Below are 25835 nucleotides of genomic sequence, written 5' to 3' on the forward strand. Positions count from 1 at the left end.
CCAGTTGCCAGTCCCCTTCTGTAGAGAGAGCTGGGCTATATATATCCAGGCAGCAAACAGCAAGGCAGATCCCCAACTGTCATCAACTGTCAGTCCCCAGCTCCAGAGATGAACATTCCAATCGTGTGGGCTTAAAGGGGCCTCAACTTACAGCGACACAGTCCACAGGCTAGGCATCCCACAGGTAGTGTACCCCTTTAAACTGAGGCACAGAACAAGCAAGGCGAGGCTCACCGAGCCATTTATCCCTCTGCCTTTCAGTTAATCCTACTTGTGTTTATCGGCCAGGCTGGCACAATAAACTATCGCACACCCCCTTGCCCAGCTCCATTCCTTGCTGGCCTCCTCGTGTCCCCTGCCCCTTCCCAGGTCTGTTTAAAGGTTGAGCTTTAGCCCCAGAGAGATTAGCTCAGGTGAGTGGGCTTTCCCCCAGGAAAAAGTGGGTCTCCTCAACATTCCAGGGAGCTGGGCTGTCCATTCACGCACGTTATGTTATTGTTGGCAGGTGCAGCCGAGTGAGCTCTGACTCATGATGCCCTTTTGTGCAGAGGAATGAGTCTGTCTTTCCTTCCCATAGACACACACACACACACACACACACACACACACACACACGACTGACATTCCCACTTCTGGGAGTGGGGCGCCGAGCCCTGGAGAGAAGCCAGGCTCTTTTGGGACCTGCTGAGGGAAAGTGGCTGATGACTTAGGACCTGGCTTTCTCCTGCTTGCCTGCTCTCCCCCCATGGCACGTGGCGGGAACTAGAGGTCTTGTCAGGCACCCTAGGGGCAGTGCCCCAAGTAACGGGCAATAAGGTGGTGTGAGGTGCCGCTGGCTATCGTGGAGAACTGGAAGGTGAGGCTTGTTGTGCTGACCGTTCCAGCTTACACCTTCCCCTGAGCCCAGCTGTGAGCCCAGGGCCAGCTCAGCCAGAGGCTAGGAGGGGGCTTTCAGGGACCCAGAGGCTTTTGGGAGAACAGGATGTCACAAAGAGCAAAGAAGTATTTGGCGGTCAGACACTTGGCTTCCCACTTGGGAGTCCGGTGACCCTGGGCAAGGCCATGGCCTCACCCCACCCCACGAGGTCAGTGCTTTAGATTCACCATCCTTACCTACGTGGGTCTCCCACTGCATGGGTTCCCAGAGCCCACCCTGTCTGAAGTCACAGGCTTCAGGGAGAACCAGGCCACAGCAGCATGCTTGGACAAGCAGTTCTCGGCAGAGCCGGTCAAGGGTCTCTCACTACCCTCCCCAGCAAGGCCTCCAGCCCACAACGTTCCCACTGCCCACGCCCTCCAGGTGTGGCACCTGAAGTCGGGTCAGACCATGCAAGTGTATGACCCTGTCACTAGAGGGCGACCCTGGACAAACAGCTGCTGCCTCTGGAGCCACAGACAAGCCAGGAGCAAGGTAGGGAGACAGCCCCACCAGCCTATCTGGATCCCACCCTCCTGGCCCCAGCCTGTCTCCCTGGAGGCTCTGGGCTGTATGAGGACTTGAGGTGGCCCTTCCCCTCGCGTCTGTGGACCCACTTACTCCAAATGCTGTTTGTAGTTGAAGCGCCTTCTCAGGTGGTCACAGTGAAGTACCATTACTGCTGCTGCCGTTTATTGCTGCCACTTCTGTTGCTGCTGCTGCCGAGAGCACTGCTGCGAGGACCCTGCCGCTGTTGCTGCTCTTGCGATTACTGCAGCAGTAGTCCTTCATGCCACGGACGCTGACATTGCTGCTGCGGCCACTACTCTTACTGGTATCACTGCCACGCCTGCTGTCACTCCTGCTGCTAGTACTGCCACTCCTGCTGTCGCCACTCCTGCTGTCGCCACTCCTCCTGTCGCTACTCCTGCCTTCGCTACTACTGCTATTGCTGCTGTTTTTATCGTTACTGCTGGTGCTGCTGCTACCGCTCCCATTACTGTTACTGTTGCTACTGCATCTCCTACTACTGCTGTTCCTGCTGAGATGACCGCTGCCCCGATGCCACTACTCCTGGTCCAGCTACAGCGACTCTCGCTACGCTGGTTAACGTAGGAGACTAGTAACTACGCTCAGTATCCCACTACTAGTACCTACGAGTAGGATACTCCTGGGAACTGTGCCGCTACTGCTGTCCTAGCTGCCACTGTTTCAGCTGCTACTACAATCGCTCTTTCTACTACTATTGCTCCCGCTGCTGCGGCCAGCAGGGACCCTGCTGGCATAGTGGGTCGAGCATTGGGCTGTTAATAGCAAAGTCAGCAGTTTGAAACCGCCAACTGCTCTGCAGGCAGAAGATGAGGCCTTCTGTTCCCACACAGAGTGACAGTGTCAGAAACCCACAGGGGCGGTTCCACCCTGTCCTATCGCGTCTCTGTGAATCAAAAGTGACTGAATGGAGGGAAGGGAAGGGGAGGGGAAAAAGGAAATTGAGGAGCTGATTCCAGGAACCCAAGCGGAAAGCGAATGTTGAGAATGACGAGGGCAACGAATGTGTAAGTGTGCTTGACACAATGGATGTATGTGTGGGTTGTGATAAGAGTTGTGTGAGCCCCGATAAAATGATTTTTTAAAGTGACGGCACGGCAGTGAGCTTTTGGGCTTTGCTGCTCCTAGAAGCAGGGCTACTGCTTCTGCTACAAGAGCTCCGGACATCACTGCCGCTCCCGCTGCTGCTGTTGAGGGGATCATGGACAGACGGGAGCACAAACTCCTCTGTCTCGGAAGAAGTATGGCAGAGTGCTCCTCAGAGGTGAGGAGGGCAGGACTTCTTCCATACTTTGGACATGTCAGGAGAGATTGGCCAGTCCCTGGGGTGGGACATCATGCTTGGTAAACTGGAGGGGCAGCGAAAAAGAGGTGGTCACCTAATCTGGTGTCAATTTAAGGATTCAGAGTGTAGGGGTGGAGTCTAGGCTGTCAATCTGGAGATAGCCAATGAGACTTCTGTGTGGGCATGGCCTTCTCCTGAGAATTCTGGGAAATCTGGTACTTCCTCCTTAGAGGTGGAAGACACTTCTCTTTCTCTGCTACTCCCTGGGAGACATTGCAGAAGACAAGCCACATGGATGCAACCAGACCTCTGAAGCCAGAGAAGTCACAGAGAGACCCCTGCCGACCCTGAGATGCTTACAACACCACTGGACCCAAAGACTTTCTACCCACTGACCTGTGATCTTCTACATTTGGCATCATTGCATGTGTTTTGTGAGTCTGAAGAGGCCTTTATGGATTGGTATTGGACATATGGGCTAATATCAGACTTATGGCCTTAGACTGGACTGGGTTGGGATGTTTCTCAATGTTCAATTCCTCTTGTATATAAACCTTTCCTTATATACATATGTGTGTTTATGAATTTGTTTCTCTAGTCTACCCAGACTAACACAGCCTTCAAGGAGATGGATGGACACAGTGGCTGGGACAACGGGCCCAGGCACGGGACATGTGTGAAGACCAGGACCAGGCGATGTTTCATTCTGTTGCATAAATTCACTATGGGCCGGGAACGAACACAACCACAACTGCAGCAGCTGCTGCTGCCCGGAGCCCTGGTGGCATAGTGGCGATGTGCTAAGCTGCTCATCCCAAGGCCAGTAGCTTGAAACCACCGGTCACTTCTCAGGAGAAAGAGGAGGCTTTCTACGCTCATAAACAGTTACAGTCTTGAGACCCACAGGGGCAGTTCTACCCTGTCTTACAGGGTTGTTATGAGCGAGACTGCAGCCGCTGACGTTGCTTCTGCTCTACTCTCCCACCACTGCTGCTGCTCCCACCGCTAGGACGCCCCGGCGGTTACTGTTGCTGCTACCGATACTTCTGCTGCTACTATTACAACCACTTCTGATAGCTCTACTGCCACTGTTCCCACTGCCACTGCCCACATAACTGCTGAGATCGCTCATTATTGCCACCGTTACTGTGGCTCCTTCTGCTGTTCTGACTGCTACTGCGATTCCAGATACTGCCAGTGAGTTTCCGCTGCTGTCACTAACAGCTCTATGACCGCCACTGTCGCTGTTACTGCCGCTGTTACTATTGCTGCACTTGCCATGCTTGCTGCTGTTGCTGCCGTCCTGATCGCTGCTGCTTCTACTGCGCTATTACTTCCGCCCCGAGGACTGCTGCCGCAGCCACGGCTAGTGTGCCGGGTTCTGCTGCTGCCAGTACGACTGGCTTTTGCTGCGCCTGCCACTGGCTCTGCACGTGTCTGCAGCACGTGTCTATTGCACGTGAGACGGAGCATGTGGAATTGCATCACCGCCTTGCTGCGACTCTAAAATCAATCCATTTGTACGGTCCTGGGTGGGGCACACGGTTTGTGCCCAGCTGCTAGCTGAAAGGCTGACGGTGCAGACCCACCCAACAGCCCTGCGGAAGAAAGATCTGGCAATCTGTTCCCATAAAAACTGCAGTCAGGAAAACCCGGTTCTGTTTGGTAAGTTGCACATCAAGGACCAAAACAAAATGGACAAATCAAATGCTCTGGGGGAACTTGAGCCCATTAGGGAGAAGAAATGGCTGCATTCCTGGTCCAAACAGACATTAGAGAGCAAACCACAGGCCTCAGGTCCTCATCTGCCTCCTGGTACTGTGCCAGGGCCCAGGCTGCATCTGCGAGGCCATCTCCAAGAGGCGGCAAGGGTGGGGGAAGTGGGGACCCAGAGCTGAGCTGGCGGAAAAAGAAGATGCTGGCAGGCCGAGCTGTCATGCCCGCCTAAAGGGAAACGTTTCAGCACTCTGAGAAACAGAAAGGTGGAATGCAGGCCTGACTGAGTCGGCTGTGTATGTGAGAAAAGAGACACCGTTCCGTTCTAGCCATGTTTCCTCACATTTACCCACCCTTGGGGTTGCTGGGTGCCCCACACTGGGTCCCCGTGCCTCACCACCTTGCAGGAGGTCCACGCTGTCCCTGATGACCGCAGGGGAGGGCCCTTGCTCGCCTCTCCCAGCTGCTGACAGCGGGGGCATTCCTCTGCTCTCTGCTCTGTCCCCCCTGTTCCAGGGTCACACTCAGCAGGGCCCAGGAGACCCCCTGCTCCGGTGTGACCTGCTGTGGACGGGGAACAGCTGCAGATGCTCCCCAGACCAGGTGGCTCTCCCAGGTGGGGGTTGGTGAGGATGTTAACACATCATTGAGAGGATAGGCAATTCACAGCATATGTTCACCTCGGTTGTTTCATTCAGCCCCAAATGACTCCATGGGCTGGATGGGGAAACTGAGGCACAGGGTGACCCAGGCTTGCCTTTCCCTTCAACAGAGTGATGGTGTGTCTGCTAGCCAGTGAGTGATTCTCCCTCCATCCCTGGTAACCTTCACAGAATGTCCTCTTCTGCCCTTGACCTTTATCACAGGGTCTCCTGCCGTATCGTGCCCTCCAGATTTGCCCCAGTGGTGAGATGTTCTGTGAGTGAATTCATCATTCTCTTCACTGTTGCCTAGAATCCCACAGCAGGTATGTGTTTATTTTGAACCTCAGGATGCATTTTCAAATCAGAAGGCCTCCCCTCCAGAGTGTCCCGAGTGGTGATGTCAGCCCAGAGCTGCAGGGAGACGTGGCTCCTGGCAGGCAGCCGGCCGGGCCCACCAGCTGCTCAGTGAGCCTTCCTGGGCTCTGCTCTCTGCAAACCACGTGCTGGCTCCAGGCAGAGGGCCTTCCAGCTCTAGCCACGTGTTCCAGGACTCCAGGCCTCGCACGGCACATGGCACTGTCTCATTTAAGCATGTCACCCAGTCGCTATGACGCCAGCTCTGACCGTGCCCCCCCATGTCTTGAGGTAGCCCCCTGCCCCTTGGGGTGTTCAGTGCCTGACTTTCCCCAGTAGCTGGCCTGTCCTTTTTCCAAGTCACCTCAGTTGGTGGAGTCAGACCTCTAGCCTCCCACTCAGCAGCCAAGAATATCTGTATGGATTGAGAATAAGCAAGGCCTGAAAGCACAGTAAGATTAAAAAAAAATTTATGCTTTTAAAAAATTATTTTTATTTTAAACTTATTTTATTTTTGTTAATCGTTTTATTGGGGGGGCTCTTACAAATCTTATAACAAGATATCTTTCAATTGTATATGTTTTTTAAATGAAAGAAGTGAGACATTGATCCCCAAGCTTACTGTCAACGATTTCGTGTGGTCTTCCAGAACTGTGCCTTTGGGACACGCCTGGCATTCCTTGGCTATGGCCGCAACAGTTCCATTCCTCCCTTTGCCTTCCCACAGGATTCTCTCTGCATATGTCTGTCTCATCCCCGCTTCCTATGAGTGAGGAGTCACTGAGATTGACCCCCTCAATACAAACTCACTGCTACTGAGTGGATGCTGACTCATATGGCCCCTATAGGACAGAGTAGAACTGGCCTGTGGAGGTCACAGAGACTGTGACTCTGTCTGGGAGTAGAAAGCCCTGTCTTTCTCCATCGGAGGAGCTGGAGGTTTTGAACTGCTGACCTTGTGGGTTACAGCCCACTGTTTGACCACTATGCCACTAGGGCTCCTAGCCTCCACAGTGTGAATATCGGATATACCAGGGGCTACCAGAAGAAAGAGCAAAGCTATCTTGGAAGCAGTACAGCCAGAATGCTCCTTAGAAGCGAGGATGGAGAGACTTTAGTTCACATACTTTGACCATGTTGGCAGGAGAGACCAGTCCCTGGGGAAGGACGGGGTGGTTGTTGAAACGGAGGGTCATCCCAAAGAAGACGCCCCTCAGTGAGATGAATGGACACAGTGGCCGCAGCAATGGGTCCAACCATCACAATGAGTGTGAGGATGGCACTGGGCCTGGCAGGGTTTGTTCCACTGTGCGCTGTGCATGAGGCTGGGTAGTAGGGATTGTGTGGGGACAGGTGCTGTGGGCCAAGTGCCTCTTGGGGCGCCATTCTCCCCCCAGAACTGCACTGAGGAACTCGCACCTCTGACGACTTCTCCCTCAGCTAAATGGCAGCCATGCTGGCTTGTGCCTGACTGGTGTGTTCAGTCTGTGACGAATCCTGACGCTCCCCCCAAAACCTTCCCACAGTCAGACCAGCGGGATCAGGGAGCCCCCGCTGGGGTCCTGCTCTGCAGATTGCCTGCCCCAATGAGGTGGCACCACGGTTAAGCACTCACTTGCTAACTGGGAGGCTCTGCCAGGGGGAGTGGGTGGGGAGGGGAGATGAGGCAGCCCGTCAGCTAATGAAAAGATGACAGCTTTGCTGGCTGACCCGCTCTAGCCAAGGCCAGAGTCCTGAGCAGCTTTACACTGTAATCCTGACTCTGTGGGGTTGAACTGGGTACTAAGCCGGTTGTCCTCCCTGTAGACACGACCTGGGTTAGTGCTGGGTGCAAGGGTCTCTTGGATGTCCCGTGACGGACATTCCCTCCCTGGCTTTTTGAATGTTGTTGGGGTCTTCTCCGTCTGGCGCATCATTTGTATTTTTGCCTTTGTACGAATATGATCTTGTCCTGACCACCTTAGTGTGATTTGTCCTGCAGTGTTTCAGTTGGGTTTCCCAGCGGCAAAGCACAGGAGGCAAGGCTGTATGATGATGATAACGGATACCAGGTGTTGTAGGGAAAGCAGGGGTGGGCGGTGGGGAGGGGAGAGGGATTTGGAGAGTGAACAGTGAGGGTGGGAGGGGGAGGGGGAGGGAGCACCAGCACTCAGCGTGATTGCACAGCTCAGTTTGAAGGCCGTGTGACCCTGGGCAGGGGGGAGGCTCTTAGACTGATGTGGGGGTGGTTGCACAGCTCCCCTGGATGTGACTGAACAATCAGACTGTGGATGATGTGCCAAGAAAACTGTTGGGGAGAAATAAAAAAGACGACAGCTTTGGGGAACCCTCTGGGGCTGCTCTGCTCTGTCACAGGGGGTCACTGGGAGTTGGGGTGCCCAGGAGGCTGTTTCTCACCAGACTGGCAGCCCGCGGACAGAAAGTACACCATCGGGCTCACTTCACAGCTCCCATGAATAATGAATCTTGTGAGTTATTTTTTGCCTTTCAGGCCTACAGAAAGGAGTGCTCATGACACAGGGGGTGAAGCACCAGACAGTGAGCCTGGAGGTTGGTGGTGTGAACCCACCAGCCCATCTGCTGGGGAAAGAGGAAGCAAACTGCTTTTGGAGAAGGTGTGCAGCCTCAGAAGCCCTCTGGGACAGGTCAGCGCTGTCCTGTAGGGTCACTGTGTTAGCCTGGGTGGACTAGAGAAACAAATTCATAGACACTCATGTATGTAATAGAGACTTTATGTCAAAGAGTAATTATATATTGAGAAAACATCCCAGCCCAGTCCAGATCAAGTCCATAAGTCTGATATTAGCCCATCTGTCTAATACCAATCTATAAAGTCCTCTTCAGAATCATGAAACACATGCAATGACGCCAAATGCAGGAAGATCACAGGCCTGTGGATCCAGTGCCGGTGGAAGCATCTCAGTGCTGGTGTGGGTCTCCACGTGGCTCCTCCAGCTCCAGGGTTCTGGTTTTATCAGGGTCTCCATGTGTTTCTCTTGTCAGCAGGAAGCCAAGTCAAGTGTTGGTGTGTATCTGGCCTCCATCGAGCTGCGGCCTGATGGACAGGTTAGACTCTACCCCTTCGAGAGTCCACGGGAGATGATGTAACTGCCACAGCCACTCTGAGCTGGAACGGACTTGATGGCAGTGGGTTCGGGCTGCATGACACATGCTCACATATGAGGGGCTTCCAAACAACCTCTAGAAACAGAATCTAAATTGAACGGAATTTCCCCGTGAACTTGAGAAGCCTGCTCAGACAGGCATCTGCATCTCCAAATCAAGCTCAGCCATTCCTGAGAGTTTTGCTCCAATCATTTTACTTCTAGAAACAACTCTCATAAAAGGAAAACCACAACTATTTTCCTGGGAAGTAGTCTGCACCAGTGAAGGGTGAGAAACTATTGAAAGCTCCATCAACAAGAGAACCATGAAGAAGTATGGTGGCTCCCCATCACGGACTCCTCTGCTATGGTGAAGAAGAACCCACCAGAGCTATTTGAAGGGACAGAAAATGTGGGGAGCAGAGAACGAGAAGAGATGAATCCTTTAGTCTCCTATATGAAGGAGCCTGGCAGGCTGGGTTTCCAGTGGTGGAGGGAGGCCTTCACCCTGGTGAGTTGGAGGTGAGTCCCAATCACGTTCTCAGCGTTAATATTGTTCCCCACTACGTCCTCCCATCCTAGTGCTACCTTAAAGCTACCTCTTACAAGCACATGGCTGATTGCTATCTAGCCTGTAGTCTTAACCAGAGGAGCAGACACGTGCTATTGCTCTCTGGCTCTGAAGACAGCCACTCCCCCTGACCTGACCTGGGCACTGGTGTTAGGTCACCCCTCCTACGTACTCAGAGACCTTTAGGGTTAGGGTACTTCCCACTTTGTTACCTAGGTGGTTACTTGTAATTAGCGGGAGGGGGGCTTGCATGCCCCCTGAGTGTATATAAGCCTTGGTTGGAAATATATTCTCTCTCTCCGTGTGGACCTGGCTCCAGAAGTCCCAGCAGTCCCAGAAGTGAGCATTTGCGTGCCCTATCTTGTCTGATGTCTCTTTAATTTTACCCCTCAATTACACAACTGCCCTTTGGATCAGGTCGCTCGTGGGGGCTGGTACCCCACATAAAAAAGGGGGGGCATCCGTGTTTACTTTGCACATATTGAAAAGAGCTCGGGGACATATCTGTGAGGGGCTTCTAAAGGCTTGTGGGTAGTGGGATTTTCCTGGGAACTTTCAGGAGCTCCCTCACACAGGACACAAAACTCTCAAGAAAAGTGTTTCTCCGGAGGGCTAGGATTTGGGGTGGCTTATTTTTCTGTGCTTGTTTTGGTTGTGCTATTGTCTGCAAGAAAACAGTGTGCTGTAATAAGCTTTTTGTAACAAGAACAGCGATGTTATTTTAGAAAAAGAAGGGCAAAATTAGGTTTGCTTGGTTTTTCCCCTCCATGAGAGGAGCTCGCTGTCGCCTGTGGGCCCCTGTTCCCCTCCAGGGAGCGGGTTAGTGCGCGAGGCAGCCTTTTTTTGGCAAGGCCAATACTGCAGGCCTCATGCCCATCTAGCAGGCAGTCATTTGGCCGGAGTCAGCCCTTCTTAACTGCAGATTTGGGATGAGTGAGGCCAGTGATGAATGCCCTCATGAACTTGCCGGGAGAAAGAGGGACCCACCGGGAGGAGCCCCAGCCTCTGTCTTGGTGGGGTGTAGGTCTGAGGAGCGAGACCGTTGATCTCTCCATCATGAACTCCCAACGAGAAAGCGAGATCGATCCCCCCCGAGGAGGCCTTTGGTGGGCTCCAGGTCCGGGAGGTCTGTGAGCTAGGACACGGGCCCTGCTTAGGGACACTGGTATTCAGCAATTCAATAATGAGTCTGTCACCAAAGAAGGGGGCTGTGAGCCCTATCAGCTTGATCCCCATGTGTCTTGGGGAAAGGAAGGGTACTGTGTCCTAGGGCCGCCGTAACATAGGTACCAGCACCTGGGCGGCTTATAACGTCTCTCGCACTTCTGGAAGCCTGGTGTTCAAAATCAGGGTGTTCCATCTGCAAGGTGGGTTCCTGCGGGAGCCTCTGTCCCAGTGAGTCCTCCTCCCACCCAACGCCCCAGCTCGCTCCTGAGTTGAACGCCATTTCTGGAGTCAACGGTTGCTTATGTTGCCTTCCAGATCTGTCCTCTGGAGAGCCTGGGCGTTCCTTGGCTTGTGGATGCATCATCCCTGTCCCTGCCTTTGTTTTCACATTGCATCCACTCTGTGTCTGTGCATCTCCTCCCCTCCTCGAGGTGGAGCCACTGGGATCGGCTCATCTTGCTCACATTGAATGTTAACGCACCTCCGACCGCCAGAAGAACAAGCAAATCTGTTTCGTCAGGAGTACAGCCAGAAAGTGCCTTCAAAGTGAGGAGGGCAAGACTTCCTGTCACGTACTTTGGACTTGTTACACAGTGATTGGTTCAGGGATGGCATGTGACTTGGAACTTACTACAGTGATTGGCTTGGGGAAGGGCACCTGATCCAGCAGGGCCAAACCGTGGGAGAAACTGTGCGCATCTTGGCCGGTTGAGGGGCTGGTTCAGGTCCTCCCTGAGCTTTTTCAGGGGAGGATGCAGCCTGCTCCACGAAGGGAGCAGGGAGCGAGGCCCTCGAAGCCCTCGGCCTCCCATCAGAGCCCGGAGCCCAGGCGGTACCCCTACGTGGCGGTACCCCTACGTGGCGGTACCCCTACGTGGCGATGAGACTCGAATTGCCAGCAGCCAACAACAGGCCCCCGGGAAGGGGACCGGGCCCAATCCCAGCCAGGTCGCAAAGCACCTCTTGGTCCTGAGTTGGGCTTTCCTTCCCCTTGTCTTCTTAAACAGCTTCCCCTACGTTATGCGCTTCTGGCCAGTGAAGTCAGCGAATGGCCTCTGTGTATTTGGATGTGGGCATTTCGTTATTTGTATATTTACCACCATGCTGGAAGCTATCTGCGCCAACAGTATTCCACATACCTGCAGGGTCACCCACAGTGGACAGGTTTCAGTGGGACTTCCGGACTAAGACAGACTCGGGAGAAAGGCAAGGGGATCTACTTCCAGAAGTTAGCCAGTGAAAACCGTGTGGGGATCCACAGAACCTTGTCCAGTGGGGTGCTGGAAGACGCGCCCCCTTCAAGGCTGGAGGTCTCTCAGATTTACAGTGGTCTTACCAATGGACCACAGCAGCGACGTGAAGAAGGCGCACGGCTGGGCAGTGTATCTCCCTGCTCTACGTAACGTCAACACGCGTTAGAGCCGACTCAGAGGCCGCTAGCCACAGCCTATAGAGCTCCCTGCCACGGAGTCCATGCTGACTCATAGCCACCTCCCTGTGGATTTCTGAAACTGTAACCGCTCACAAGAGGAGAGAGCCCAGTCCTTCTCCCTCGTTGCTGCTGATGGTTTCAAACTGCTGACCATTCGGATCGCAGCCCTGTGGGTAACCACTAAACAACCAGGCCTCTTAGCAACAACCTGTAAATGGTCTCTTCTTCCTCCTAGGCACTAAGCCCTCCTGTGGCCCCAGGGATCATAGATAAGGCAGATTTAAGGGGATCCCACTGATCAGTATTGGAGAGAGGACCAGTTTTTTTGGGGAAGGCCACGTGACATCTCAAGGCCAGGTGAAATCAATGAAGTGAGCCCCTATCCCCAGCCCCCACTGGTATGAAGGGCATAACTCATCAGCACAGAACTGCCTTCCCTGACTCCTCCCGGCTAGCACCGCCCCCTAGTCAAAACATCCCTCACTTGCCATACACATAGGCCAGGCAGCTACCATCCAGGTGGCCCTGGCCTAACGAGGTTTGTGACAGGGGGGTGTCTCAATCAGGAGCAGGAACCACCTTCCCCAAGGCCCATGACACCTTGAGATACAGTGTGAGATGTCGCTGGCTTCCATGAGCGGGAACGGTTTGAGTCCTCTGACAGGGTTCCACCTGAAACTCAGCTGACGCACAGGTTTACTGCATCTGGGGGCCCCAGGCGCCCAGATCCATTCTCTTTCTGGAATCAGAGCTGGTCAGCTGACAGCCCAGGGGCCGCTGCATCCATTCTGCGGATGTGTTTCATTGGCTCCTGCAGGGTTTTGTTAAAAACAGATTCATCTGCCAACATCACATGTGGAGGAGTTGGACTGACCAGCTGGGGTCGCAGTGGAAGGGCCGGCACAGCATTCCTGGCTGCCACCTGCAGCACTCACCTAAGTGGAGGGCTGGGCTTTCTCCTTTTCACCTGGGACCTGGGTCTGTGGCGCATGCTCCCTGCCCCAGCAAACACGCGTGATGTGCTGATGACTCAGGGAATCAGCAAGGGCTCGGATGGAATGTCAGACTCGGGCAACCTATTGAAACATGTTTCTCAACCATCTTCTTAGCTCCAGGCTGAGTATCTCCTCAATGGCCAAGTGCAAGGAAGCCTGGACATGAGTCTGATCTTTGCTGAAAATCTAGGGCTTTGGGTCTCCAAGTCCTTGGGTTTTGATGAGTGGGTTTTGATGGGTGGGGTGGTAGGAAGCAGTGAGGTGAAAAGAGGAGGGGACCCCTGTCTCAGGAAGTGCAGGGAGGTCTGGGAGGTTCCAAGCTTCTCCTGTCCACCTTCTGGAGGTGGCCGGATGGTGGGTGGCCAGGAAAGAGGCCTTCACAGCCCACGAAAGCCAGCAGTTGGGGCCTGCTACAACTTTGAAGGATGAGAGGCTCCTCAAAACTGACCGAGGAGAAACAGCATGACGTCTGAAACGTGCCACAACGTGTGTGAACCTTCAAAACACCGTAGGCAAGGCACGCGGGTGGAACAAACTGGACCCGCCCAGGGGTTCCCTTGGCGAAAGACTGCCAACCTACTCTCATAAAGACTTCAGCCAAAGAAGCCCGGGAACCACTTCCACTCTTGTCACTCGGGGTGGCTCTGAGTCAAAATCACCTGGATGGCACCGAACAACGACAAAGACAGAGAGCAGGGGGAATAGGGCGTCGCCATCAGTGGGGCTGGGCGTTGGTTTGGGGTGATGAAATGTTCTGGAATGAGATAGTGGTCATAGTTGTACAATGCTGTGAAGCATGAATAGCGTGGAATTCGTTGTGTGCTTGAAAATGGTGAATTTTGTTAGATGAATTATAGTAATCAAAGTTTTGAAATCAGAATATCCTATCAGTTTGAACCGGTTCAGTCATGGCCAATGGAAACAAAGACAGCCTAGGCATTGCTATGCAACCAACTCTCTTTTTGGTTGGCTCTGCCCCAGTACAGCTAGTGGTGCTGGTGCCCTGGTGCTTCATTCAAAGATGGCGGCCAACTTCCTGGCTTTGAATGCATGTGGCTCTCCAAGCTCTGCTGGGAAACCTTCAGGAACTTGATGTGGGAGACAGTCCTGTCTGGTTGGCAGCACGGAGAGGTGTGACTTCTCCTCAGCACACAGGCAGTGGGGTGCCATCGTTGAGCAGGGCATTTCTTGCTCAGTGCCCACCCCCAAGGGAACTGGTTGTCTGGCAATGCAGATGCGCCCTTGTTTCCTTCAGCGGTGGCGGATCCTTTTCAAACCAGCTCCAACCCTGTTACTGAGTGAGATGGAATTTTCTATCACCCTACTGGGATGTGACCCGAATTTACTATTTAGTTGATTTAAAAGAAAATAAAAGGTCATTGCTTCTACTTCTGAGTTTATGGGCCATTACATCACCGTGTCCTACCTATGGGAAAGGGACTGTACTATTTGGCTGGAGGTTAGGACATGAAGTTAGACAGTTGTACAAATACTGCTCCAGGAGAGAGGGATCATGGCGGATGGTCCCTGGTGGGGCGTAATTGTCACAGAGCTCCCCATCTTAGGTTGGGGACCGGTTTGCCAGAGTGGGTCTGTGCTCCAGAGGGTGTTTAATGGCTGGCTTTTGGGAATTAGATCATCATCCTCTTCCTCTGAGCCACAAGGTGGACTTGACATTCTAACTTTTTGGCTCCCACTACCATCGAGTTATTTCCAACTCACAGTGACCCTATCGGCCAGCGATGAACTGCCCTTGTGGCTTTCTGAGGTTGTAACTCTTTACAGGAGCAGGAAGCCTCTTCTTTCTCCCCAGGAGCAGCTGACTGTCTCCAACTGCTGACCTGCTAGCACAACACTTCACCATGGCACCCCCTGGGCTCCTCCCAGGACAGTAACTGCTTGCACCAGAGACTCCAAAGTGGGGTGGCTCACCCCAGTTCTGAAACTATTAAGCTTCCTTAGTTTGTGGGGTGCCCTGGAAGAATCTGAGGGGACTTGTGAGCAGGGGGTTTGTACTTGCTGCACCTTGCCATGCCTCCAGGCAGTCTCTGGAAAAGGACATCATGCTCGGTAAAGTGGAGCGGCAGCCAACAAGAAGACACTCAAGAGCAGATGGATGGACATGGTGGCCGTGACAAGGGGCTCGGACGTGACAAGGATTGTGAGCACTGCATAGGGCTAGGCAGTGACCTATTCATCTGCACACGGCGTCGCTTTGGGTTGGAACCAACTTGATGGCATTTAACAAGAGCGGACCCAGGAAGTACTGGGAAGGGTGTGAGAGACTCAGTCAGGGAAGAGAGGGTGTGCCTAAGTCCTGGTGGTTGACCTGGAAAAACCCCCATGGCAGCTCCTGGCACCCCATCACCACCAGCCCTTCCGCACCACACTCGGCTGTAGGACGGCACCTAACAAGAGCATGGCGACTTCATGTATGACACGTCAGGGTAGAACGGCACTCCGAGGCTGTTTTCAGAAGTGGGTCACCAGGCCTTTCTTCCGAAGCACTTCTTAGTGGACCCCACTCTTGAGCCTTTGGGTAAGCAGCCTGGCAATTCGACTTAGCCATTTTCACGTCCCTACCTGGGAAACCATAATTTAAACCTTTATCTCTCAGTCCTTCCGGGAGTCGCGGTGCAGGGGCGGGGCGGGGCGGGGCGGGGTCCTGGCATTAGGCGGTACCCGGCAGCGGCCCCTCCTCTCCTGCCCCGCCCCACCCACTGGCTCCTCCTCTGACCCCGCCCCCTAGCCTGTCCACCTAGATCCTCCCCCGACCCAGACACGCCCCCGACTCCTCCCCGCCTCCCTCCAACCCGGTCCCTCCCCTCCGGGCCCCGCCTTCAGCTCCTCCCCTAGGGCGGACCTCGGCAGCGGTGGCCGTGGCCGTGGCGGCGGCGGCGGCGGCGGCAGCAGAGGTTCCTTGCTGCTCTAGGCTCCGGTGCGATGGAGCCGGGCCCCGCGCGCCCCGCGCCCCCCGCGCCCCCCGCGCCCCGGCCGCGCTCGCCCGCAGAGGCCGAGGCCCGCGGCGCTGAAGGGCTACTGCGCCGTTCGGGCTCGGGCTACGAGGGCAGCACCAGCTGGAAGGCCGCGCTGGAGGGTAAGCCCGAGCCCACCGCTCGCCGGATGCGGGCCGGGCCCCGTCCCCTGCCTGCTCGAGCTTGGGTCCCTCGGCCCACTGTCCTCGCCTCCTGGACTGCCACTCTCGCCTCCCGGCCCCTCGCCCACCCCATCACTTGTCCCCGCCAACCCCGGTCCAGCTCAGGTTGGCTCCCCCACCATCCCCACCGCCGGGTCCCTGCAGACCCCCACCTCCGGGACAGCGATCTTTAAGCCCCTCGCCCCTACTGCTCCAGCACAGGCCCTCTTGTCCCGCACCCCCAGGTCCAGGGCCCTTATTCCCTCTGCTTCTTGCCCACCCTGACCGGGGGGGCGGTCACAGTCACCTTGGCAGGTGTCCGGATGGTGGGGAAGCGGGGAACCTGGAGGTTGATTTCTCTGCCATCAGGTGCCACACGAAGCAGGGGGCAAGCGGCTGGGGGTCACCTAGAACCTAGACCATTGGCCCACTCTTTGACCTTGGGGGCAGGCTTGGGGCTGGAGAGAGGTCGTGGAAAATGGCAGTTTCTCAATTGCAGACCTGAGTGGCACCGTGGGGTGAAGGGAAAGGTGGGAAGGGGAGGGGGAGGGGAGAGGGAGCAGACTCATGAACCTCCTGGCAAGGTCATGGACCCAATCCCTTCCAATCACGGGGGTCCAGGGACTACCTAGGGGCAGTGGGAAATAGGGGTTTAGTTCCTGAGCTCCTGCTGGGCCCGTGAGATTGGAATTGGGCAGGTGGAGGTGTGTATGTGTGGAGGGTGTGTGGTGTGTGGGAGGTGCTACGCATCCAGGGAAGGGAGGCAGGTTCGGCTAGGTGTCCCCTGTCAGGTGTCCCTTGGACCTGAGTCCAGGCTGGAGGTCCTTGACAGCACCCCTGAATCTCCCAGGAGTCAGATAGGTGGACTTTCTGGAGCAGGTGGTCTCTTAGGAGGTGTGGAGAGCAGGGTGTGGCCAGCGCCAACCTGTCCCTTGTGGGAAACTGACCCTCGAGCACTCCCGTGGTGCGAGGTCAGGCAAGGTGAGCCTGAGCAGCCTTACCAATGGGGTTGGACTTCCTTCTGAAGGTGCCTTGAGAGCCAAGCCTGGGCAAGAGGTGGGCTTGCTGGGTGGTGTGACCCTGAGAGAACCCCTGGGGGGCAGCGATGGTTAAGGGCTCAGTGACGAGGTGGGTGGTTTGGACCCACGCAGAGGTGCTTGGAAGAAAGGCCTGCGATCTAAAAGGTCGCAGGCTTGAAGGCTGCCTGGAGCAAGCTGGTCTCCATCCACCCATTTGGTCTGGCCTGGGCGAGGGTGGTTGGACCCAGGGTGGGCAACGTGTAGGGAGGAGCTTGGTCACACTGCCTGGAGGGTGGAGGACTGGGGTCCCACAGCCAGGACAGCAGAGGGGAGAGGCTGGCAGTCTGGAGAAGACCTGGAACCAGGCATAAAAAGCGCATCAGGAAGAGAAGGTGGAGGAGGGCGGGCAGACAAGCCTCCTTCCTGCCTGCCACGCCACCATGGAAGATGTGTGGCTGGGTTTGCCTGGTGACCCTGGACTCCCCTCCTGGATAAGGCTCCCTCCTCCTGCTGCATTTGTCATCCACCCATCCATCCATCCATCCATCCATCCATCCATCCATCCATCCATCCATCCATCCATCTTCAATCTGAGGACTGACCAGTCGCGGTGGTTAGGGCAGGAGCTCTGGGGATACCTAACTTCTGTTTGACCTCTTCCTGCTGGTTCCCATTCTGGCTCTGGCCCCCGTCCTCTTGCTCCCTCTGTGGAAGTGTCCATCAGGCCAAAGGGTGACTGAAGTCTCTCAGGGCCCCCCACAGAACCCAGCCCACTCCCATGGGCCCCCACGGAACCCAGCCCACTCCCACACCTACCTACCTGTGGCCCACTGGGTCCCACTTGTCCTGTTCTTGCTCTGGGCTCCTGACACCTCCTGCCAGTCCCTCCGCTCCCCAAGAGCCCACGATGTGAGCCCGTAGTCCTGGAGATACGGCCTCTGGGGCCTTGCAGGGGTAGAATCTGGAGGCTGAGCCCCCGACTGCCCTCTCCCTGTTCCCTGCAGGCCTCCTGGGGGTCTCTCATTGCTTGTGGGGGACAGAAGGAAGCTGGGAACCAGCTGGTCCCCTCAGCTGCTTTCAGCCCTATGCTAACCTTTGTGCCCACCCCCACATTCTTCCCTTCTTTACTCAAGTGTTTGCTGAGAGCCTTGCTGACAGGCTGGTGACGCCGTGCCCTCCTAGGACCTGGAGGGCAGGGCTGAGGCAGCTTTGGCATGGGGCACAGTGTGTGGAACCACACTGGGTCCCCATGGCCACAGGCTTGCAGGGTTTCCCTTGAGGGAAACCTGTTAGGTCCTGGAGTGACCTCTACCTCTCAGGGCTTCATGGATGCAGGCTGGGCGTGGGTGGTGTCCGCTCTTCCCGGCACCCTGGTCTTCCTGGCGCCTGCAGCCCTGGTGATGACACAGGTGACGGCTTCTCCACAGACCCCTTCAGACCACTGGCCTGTCTGCTTGAGCCCACCCCCCACCCAGCTCCAGAGTGGCTGCCAACTGCCCTCCGACGGAAGGCAACCCCACCACAACGGACCCCGATGCTCTGCCTTTCCCGTGACCCCTGCAAAGCCAGGGTTTTTTCACTGCCTGATTTCCAGCAGCAGATCACCAGGCCTTTCTTCCTAGAGCATCTTAGTCTAGAAGCCCCACGGAAGCCCGTTCCGTATCACGACACAGGATCATCCGCCAGATGACTGGTGGCTGTGAATGAGGTGCACTGGCTGGGGATCAAGCCTGGAGAGGAGAATCCTACAGCTGAGACACCTTAACGAGTCCAGGCGGTCATCCCGCTGATACAGGGCCTGCTGAGCCAAGAGCCTGGCTTGTCCACTCTGAGGGGACCCACACAGAGGCCCAAGTGCCATTATTTCTACACATGAAACACTTGCTGAGCAACTGCTGGGTACCTGAACGAACCACGGTCAGCTCACTGAACGGTCCCATCTGCCCTCACAGGATGATGCCCATTTTACAGATGAGGGTACTGCCACGCAGAACCGCTGAGCGTCCTACCAAGGACACTTCTGGGTTGCTGACACTTGGAGCCACTTTGTGAGATTTGTCACAAAAGCCCTGTGACAGGAAAGCGTGTCCCCTTCCCCAAGCTGACCAAGGACATCTGGCTAGGGGAGGGCCACTCAAAACCAAACTCACTTCTGTCTGGTCCGTTCCACCTCAGTGACGTGTAGGGCAGGTAGAACTGTCCCTGTGGGTTTCCGAGGAGATGTTACTTTGTGAGAGTCCCGAGCCTCAGCTTTCTCTCCTGGACACATGGTTTCGAACTGCCGAGCTTGTGGTTAGCAGCTCAACACAATGACCTACTACGCCCCCAGGGCTTCTCGGGAGGGCCATTGGAGGTCATCAAATTGTGCTTCCGACGTTCATAGCCAGTCCCCTCCCCTTGGTCCTCAGAGAGACTCCACCTTCGGGTTGACAGTCTCAGCCCTCACACATCAAGTGCCTGGGGGAGCTTCTGGAATCACAGCCCTGGGCTGCGAGGACAGGCCACTTCATGGCGAGGGAGCCCCACAGAAGCCCTCGGTCAGTTCTGCTGGACCCTCCCCTCTCCTTCCACCCCCAGCGTCAGGGAAGCACCGGGGAAGGTGACCCCGAGCTCCAGCATGCCTTCCAGACCTCCTGGGGGGTGGTGATGCAGACTAGGGCTATTTCTGGCCTGGGGGTGAGTGTGCATAGCCCAGGCTATCGATCCCCAGTGCGCCCCGATTCTGAATTTTTAATGTTGAAAGTTTCTTGATTAGTTAGAAACCCACAACTTCCCGATCGAAAAACCACACACCTACATTTAGCTGAGCATCTGAGAAATTTCAAAATGACCAAATTCCCCGATTGATCGTTGGCAACGGCCGTGCTGCTGCTCTGTGCCCCCCGACTTGGGAGCATCAGCTGGGAGCCATCTGGGGCTCTGAGGATGTTGTGGGGCTCAGTCCCTCTAAGGTTAGCTTAGGAGCCCCGGTGGTGTAGTGGTTACAAGTTGGGTTGCCAACCACAAGATCAGCAATTGGAAACCCCCAAGCACTCGCGGGAGAACGAGGAGACTCTACTCCCAGAAAGAGTTAGTCTTGGAAACCCACAGGGCCAGTTCTACCCTGTCCTGCAGGCTGGCTTTGACTCAGAAATGACTTGAGGACAGTTTTGTTGTTGTTAATATTAGCTCGAGCCAGTGAGAACATAAACTTCTTGTCTGATCTTTCCTGTGTTTAGAGGGTTAAGAGTTGGGTGGATGGTCTGGCCTGCAGCCTCATGGGCCCTGGCAGTGAGCAGTGCGGGGGCACCGTTCACCCTGCATGTCACCCTATCCACACTTTAGCTCAGAACGGAGCTGACCCCAGGAAAGAATAAAGAGGCGTCTGTGTGCTGGCTGGTGCCCTGGTTGGGTAGTTGGTGACCTGTTGACCTGCTAATCACAACGTCAGCAGTTTGAAACCATCAGCCACTTTGCAGGAGAAAAGCTTTCTATTGTCATAAACAATTATAGTCTGGAAATGCACCGGTGCAGGTCTACCGTGCCTAACACAGTTGCTATGGGTCAGAATTGACTCAATGGTGGTGAGTCGTGTGTGTGTGTGTGTGTGTGTGTGTGTGTGTTCCAGTTGATGTTGAGGACAAATTGGCAGATCGCCCCGGCCCCAGAGAAACAGGTATGTGCCTCTGTGGAATTCCCAATCTTGGTTATGTTTAGGACCCTAGCTAGGACTTGTTGTTCAGGGTGGCCCGAGTTCCCTCTTGCTGCAAAATCATAGAAACCTCTCAAACAAAAATATTCAAAGAGGAAGCTGTTGGTTCTCCACTGGTAGTCACTGCTGAGGGCTGTGCTTCCTTCCATCTCTGTGCCCCATCCTCAAGGAGCCCTGGTGGCAAGATCAAGGCTGAAGGGAGGGGAGGGGAGGCCTTCCCAGCGACATTCTCATAGGACAGGCCTGGCTGCCTTTGAAGGGCGAGGAGGTAAATTGTTCTGAGAGAAACAAATTCCTCCTGGACTTTTTCTCACCAGGGCAGGTTCCCGTGTTCGTCTTCATAAGCCCCGTAAGACAACCAACGATTGTCCGGTGAAAAAATCTATCTGGATGGCCACTTTAGAACCCCCTCCCCAAATAGACACCACAATCTCCGCTTGGAGCAGAAGTGTCCAGCAGACCCCCCTCGAGAGCTACTGTCCAGAGTGGACCTTGTCTTGAAAGTCACCCTCGTAGGCTAAGAACGTGTAATGGTGGGAGGAACGTGCCTGCTGCTGTCCACTGATCCATTCACCAAACTCACTGCCATCAAGTCAGTTCTGACTCTTAGCGACCCTGCAGGACACGTCCACTGTCTCTGTGGGTTTCTGACACTGTAACTTTCTTTTCTTCCTCATGATTGTGGGAGATTATTAGGAAAGTTAACGGGTTATGGCACATCAGGATCAGAGAACATTAGGGGTACAGTTCTTTTGTCTACACACTTGTCTTGCTCTAGCCCTTGGCCTCTCAGGCACATGGTGAGTTGGCCTTTGCCTTGTTCCGTGGGCCTTTGCTTCATCTCCTGGTGCGGTGCCGCTGCTTTGTCTCGTCATGGGAGTAGAAAGCCTCATCTTTCTCCTGTGGAGCAGCTGGTTGGGTTTGAATCGCTGACGTTGCAGTGCAACGGGGAAGCCACGATGCTCCCACGGTTCCATCCACTGTGGACAGGGACAGATTTAAACACCTTCCGTTTGGAATCAACTCATGCATGTATGAACTGAAATTCTAGTAGCAATACTTTGGACTTGCCCTTTACCTTCTGAGGGCCAGCGGGAGCTTTGCAATCCAGAGGTGCGGTCAGGCCAATCCTCACCCTACAGAAGCTTCGGAATCCATCATCTTCATCATCATCATCATCACGTTTGTAGAGTATGTGTCATGCCAGGCACTGCTCTAGGAACTGGATCTTCTCACAAGCCTAAGAGGTAGCATCATGGGTGGGTTTGTGTCCCCTCAAGAGACATGTGCCCATCCACTCCCTGGGGGCCTGGGGACATGGCCTCCTTTGGAAAGAGCGTCATCCTGATGTGATGTGTTGCTAAGACGAGCTCCTCCTGGAGCAGGGCCCTCATCCCAGACGACTGGCCCTATGAGAAGAGAGCACACAGAGAGGGAGACAGTCATGGGAAGACAGAGGCCGACACTGGATTGATGATACCACAAGCCGAGGAACGCTGGCAGCCACCAGAAGATGGAAGAGACCAGGCAGCCTCTTCCCGGAGAACCGCCCCACCCACAGAGCCATGAAGATAAATTTCTGTTGAGTGAAAACCGTGCCGTTTGTGATCACCTGTGCCAGTAGCCCCTGGGAAACAAGGCCGGCTGGTACTTGGGTTCTCTTATTCAAAGATGAGGAAGTGGGCGGGGCTTTCTGGACAGCTAGAAACTGGTGGAACCCTTGAGGGCCTGGGCCACCCTTCAGGGCTGCAGGGTGAACTCACCCCCATGTCTCCTTCTTCAGCCCAGCAACAGACAGGTCTGTAAGGGGAGCGGTAACGCCAGGGAGGTCCGCACCCCTTAGAAGCACCAACTATTTGAGGCCCAAAGGGCCGCATGTGCCCAGCGACCCAGTTTAGAAAGCGTAGGAAGGAAAGAGGCCTAGAAACAGGACACACAAGGGAGGACGGAGGCCTCAGAGATGTGCAAGGATGTGTAATAAAACGTGTGAATTGCAAGTCTTCACTGGGTTCCCACGGGTGCCGTTGTGGCGGTGTAAAAGGGAGCTGATGTCTAGGAGTTCAGAAGGAAAAGAAAGATTTGAAACTGGTGGTTGTAGCAATTGCACAATACTCCTTGATGGGACTGAGGGAACCATGGGGAGAGATGCTATCTGCATTAACTTCCGATTGAAAATGCATCGGGAAAAAGAAATAAAGAGAAAGAGGAGGAAAATTGAGCTGACTGCCAGGATGCACTGCTAGGTAGTGGCAGAGCTGAGATATGCACTCAGGCAAAGAGGTTTCTGGTTGGCAGTTTCTGATTGACAGGCAAGGGAAGAGACGGGGTGGAGGGACACTTCTGGTGCAGGCTCCAGGCGGTCATCCTGCAGCCCCTGGTCAGCCTTCGATACCATTGGGCCTGAGGACAGCAGCGAGGGACAACACAGCCTGAGGGCAGGCTGGGACCACCTTGCCGCTGGACCCTGCCGGCTGTCTGCTCTTGCTCCGAGGAAACCAAACCCACTGCCAGCGGGCGCACACGTCGCCACCGCTCATAGACAGGATGCCAACGTGTGTGTTGGGGTTTCCAGTACAGATGGCAGACTAGCCGCATGCTGTATTCTCTCTGCCTTCCGATCCTCGTTAAAACATTCAAGGGTTAAAAAAATTAGGTTGTTAATAGTTTTATTGACAGATAACTCAAATGTCACGTACTGCAGTGGTTTGAATATATTAAAAAGAATCGTTCAATCGTCACCACAATCAATTTAGAGCATTTCCTTCACTTTTATATTCACTGCTCTTAGCTCCCCATTCCCTCCCCCAGACTCCCCCGCTGCAACACTAAGAAACTATTCATCTAGTTACTACCTCGATAGATTGACTTATTCTGGATTTCACAGAAAGAAAATCTTACAACTCCGCACCAATAACAAAACACAGGGAAACCCAATCCAAAAGCAAGCAGGAAACAATGAAAACCAGAACAACTTGAAAATGGCTCAAAAGGGAAAACAAATGATACGACGTTAAAATTTAATCTAATCATGCCTGCATTAATTCACTCTGGGAGGGGTGCTGTCTGAGGGCAGTACTTACTGTTCCCATCCCAGTCAATGACCCAGAGCAGGGCCAGTGGATTAGCTAATGTGACTCTACCAGCCAAAGGCCCCAACTCACACCAGACTAGGACCTTCCCCCGCATGGGTCTAGTAAGAAGACAGGGGAAGATATTGAAAGGATTTGCCTGTGAGCAATTGCCAACAGGATTCCCTTGAGTGGTATCCTGTCACATGTAAAAGGAGACCTTGGAGAAGCAGCAGGAGAAATCTCATTATTAGCAAGAGCCTGGAACAAAGCTGGTCCTTTGGACCCAGATTCCTGTGAGTGAACCTCCTGGATCCAGAAGACAGCTATGCCATCAGAGGAGCACAGCAGAACCAAGGGACAGCACGGACCAACAGAGCAATGGACTTCGCAGCCCAGTGACCCAGTCGAGTGTTTCTGTGCAGGAGGCCGGCTCACGGGTGGAGTGCCTCTGGGGACTTCATTGGGGACGCTAGACTTGCTGACCCATGGGAGTGGAACGGAGTGCTTTCGGGATGAGGCTTTCTGGAGTGGGGTGCCTCTGGGCACTTATTCAGGGAGCTGGGTTTGCTGACCCACAGAGCTTAAGGCAGATGCTTTAGGGTTGAAACTTACAGCAAAGTGGTATGCTCTTTGGGCATTCATGAGCAGACTTGACATTTAGTAACAGGTCCTGGTAAACAACTGCCCTGAGCATTTTTCACTGCCATTGCAAGTGTTTAACTTTTTAAATAAACCCTTTGATGGTGAATTTTGTCTGTGAATTTCTGTGAAGTCATTGCAATGGATTTAGAAACTGGAGAGATGAATTATAGAGCACCAATTAGGGAAGCAACCCACTGGGGGGTTTCAGTGGAGGCTTAGGGTCTGTGGGGATGCTGTGAAAGGAGTTGGAGTTTTTCAAGCTGGGGGCTCAGAATTTAAGCTCTAATACAATTCCCTCCTCTGCCCGTGGATTTTATATTTAGAATTCTTAGATCACACAGGCCAGTGTGCTGCTTCCGTTTGGGTGTAGCTGACACTTCACTTAGATGGCTGCTTGTACATTTCTATACCTCCCACCCATGCTATTCTTTTTTTTAAGACAAAAAAAACCCTTTCAAATGAAAAATAAGTTTTATTGCCATATACTAAATATATCATACAATTTCATTGTTCAGTCATCACCACAATCAGTTTCAGAGCATTTCCTTCACATATTCAGTCTTGTTAGTGTTCTGTTTCCCCTCCTCCCCTGCCCTGTCCCTCATCCAGTTATTGCCTCTGTCGATCCACCTATCCTGGATTTCATATATGCGAAATCATACCAAGCAATGCAAATCACATAAAGGGAGCAAAGGACAAACAAAAACAAACAGCAACGACTAGACAAGACATAGGAAAACCTCAATCCAAGAGTCAGCAGAAAATATAAAGAACAGAAACGACTTCAAAATCGGTCAAAAGAGATCAAACCATAAGGTGTTAACATTTTTAACCTAAATGTGTCTGCCTTAATTGACTTTACAATACTTTTCCCCCCTCCATGATAGCAGGTTATTCATATCCCTTGACTAGGGTCAGAGGCAGTTCGCCAGAGACAATCCATGTGCGGACCCTGCAAATGGATTTGGGCTTCCATGGTCATCCATAGCCTTCTGCAAACCGGGTGTTCACAAGTTAAGCGCTGATACGATTCCTGCTACTTATCGCCAGTTTGTCCTACTGTGGCGGCTTGTGTGTTGCTGGACTGCTAGAAGCTTTGTCACCCGTATTTCAAATGCCAGAAGGGCCACTCAAAGTGAATAGGTTTTAACAGAGCTTCAGACTAAGAACAGACGGTGAAGAAGGACTCCACTTGCCACTTTGGAGGAGGAAGACGCTGCGGAAACCTTAGGCACTGCTGTGCAGCATTGTCAGACTCGGAAGCCTACACAAAGGAAGCTGCGCATCGTCAGAGATACTCTCTGAGGGTGGATGGGCTCGCAGTCTGAGGACACTTGAAATGTGACTGAAGAGGAGCTGATTTCTCAGAGGGGGGTCTGCCAGGGTGCCTTGAGTCAGTAAAGCCTGTGGGGGTGGAGCCTTCTGGATCTTCATTGGCTGATGGGGCACAAATCAAGGTAAAGAGAAACCACTGCAAACATCTTCTAATGATTGGAACTTGGGATACGCAAAGTATGATTTTGGAAAAATTGGAAGTGTGTTA

At 54.0% G+C, this 25835-nt stretch overlaps 1 protein-coding gene across 1 annotated transcript in view; it reads left to right on the plus strand.

The window, feature by feature from the left end:
• Positions 1-15676: 15676 nt before the first annotated feature.
• Positions 15677-25835, plus strand: part of CLEC2L (C-type lectin domain family 2 member L) — a 36746-nt gene continuing 26587 nt past the window's right edge. The window contains exon 1 of the mRNA XM_075557405.1: positions 15677-15830. Coding sequence (XP_075413520.1) covers positions 15677-15830 — 154 coding nt within the window. The remainder of the gene's footprint in view (positions 15831-25835) is intronic.

This window comes from Tenrec ecaudatus, chromosome 9, assembly GCF_050624435.1.
Source record: "Tenrec ecaudatus isolate mTenEca1 chromosome 9, mTenEca1.hap1, whole genome shotgun sequence".
NCBI classification, from domain to species: Eukaryota; Metazoa; Chordata; class Mammalia; order Afrosoricida; family Tenrecidae; genus Tenrec; species Tenrec ecaudatus.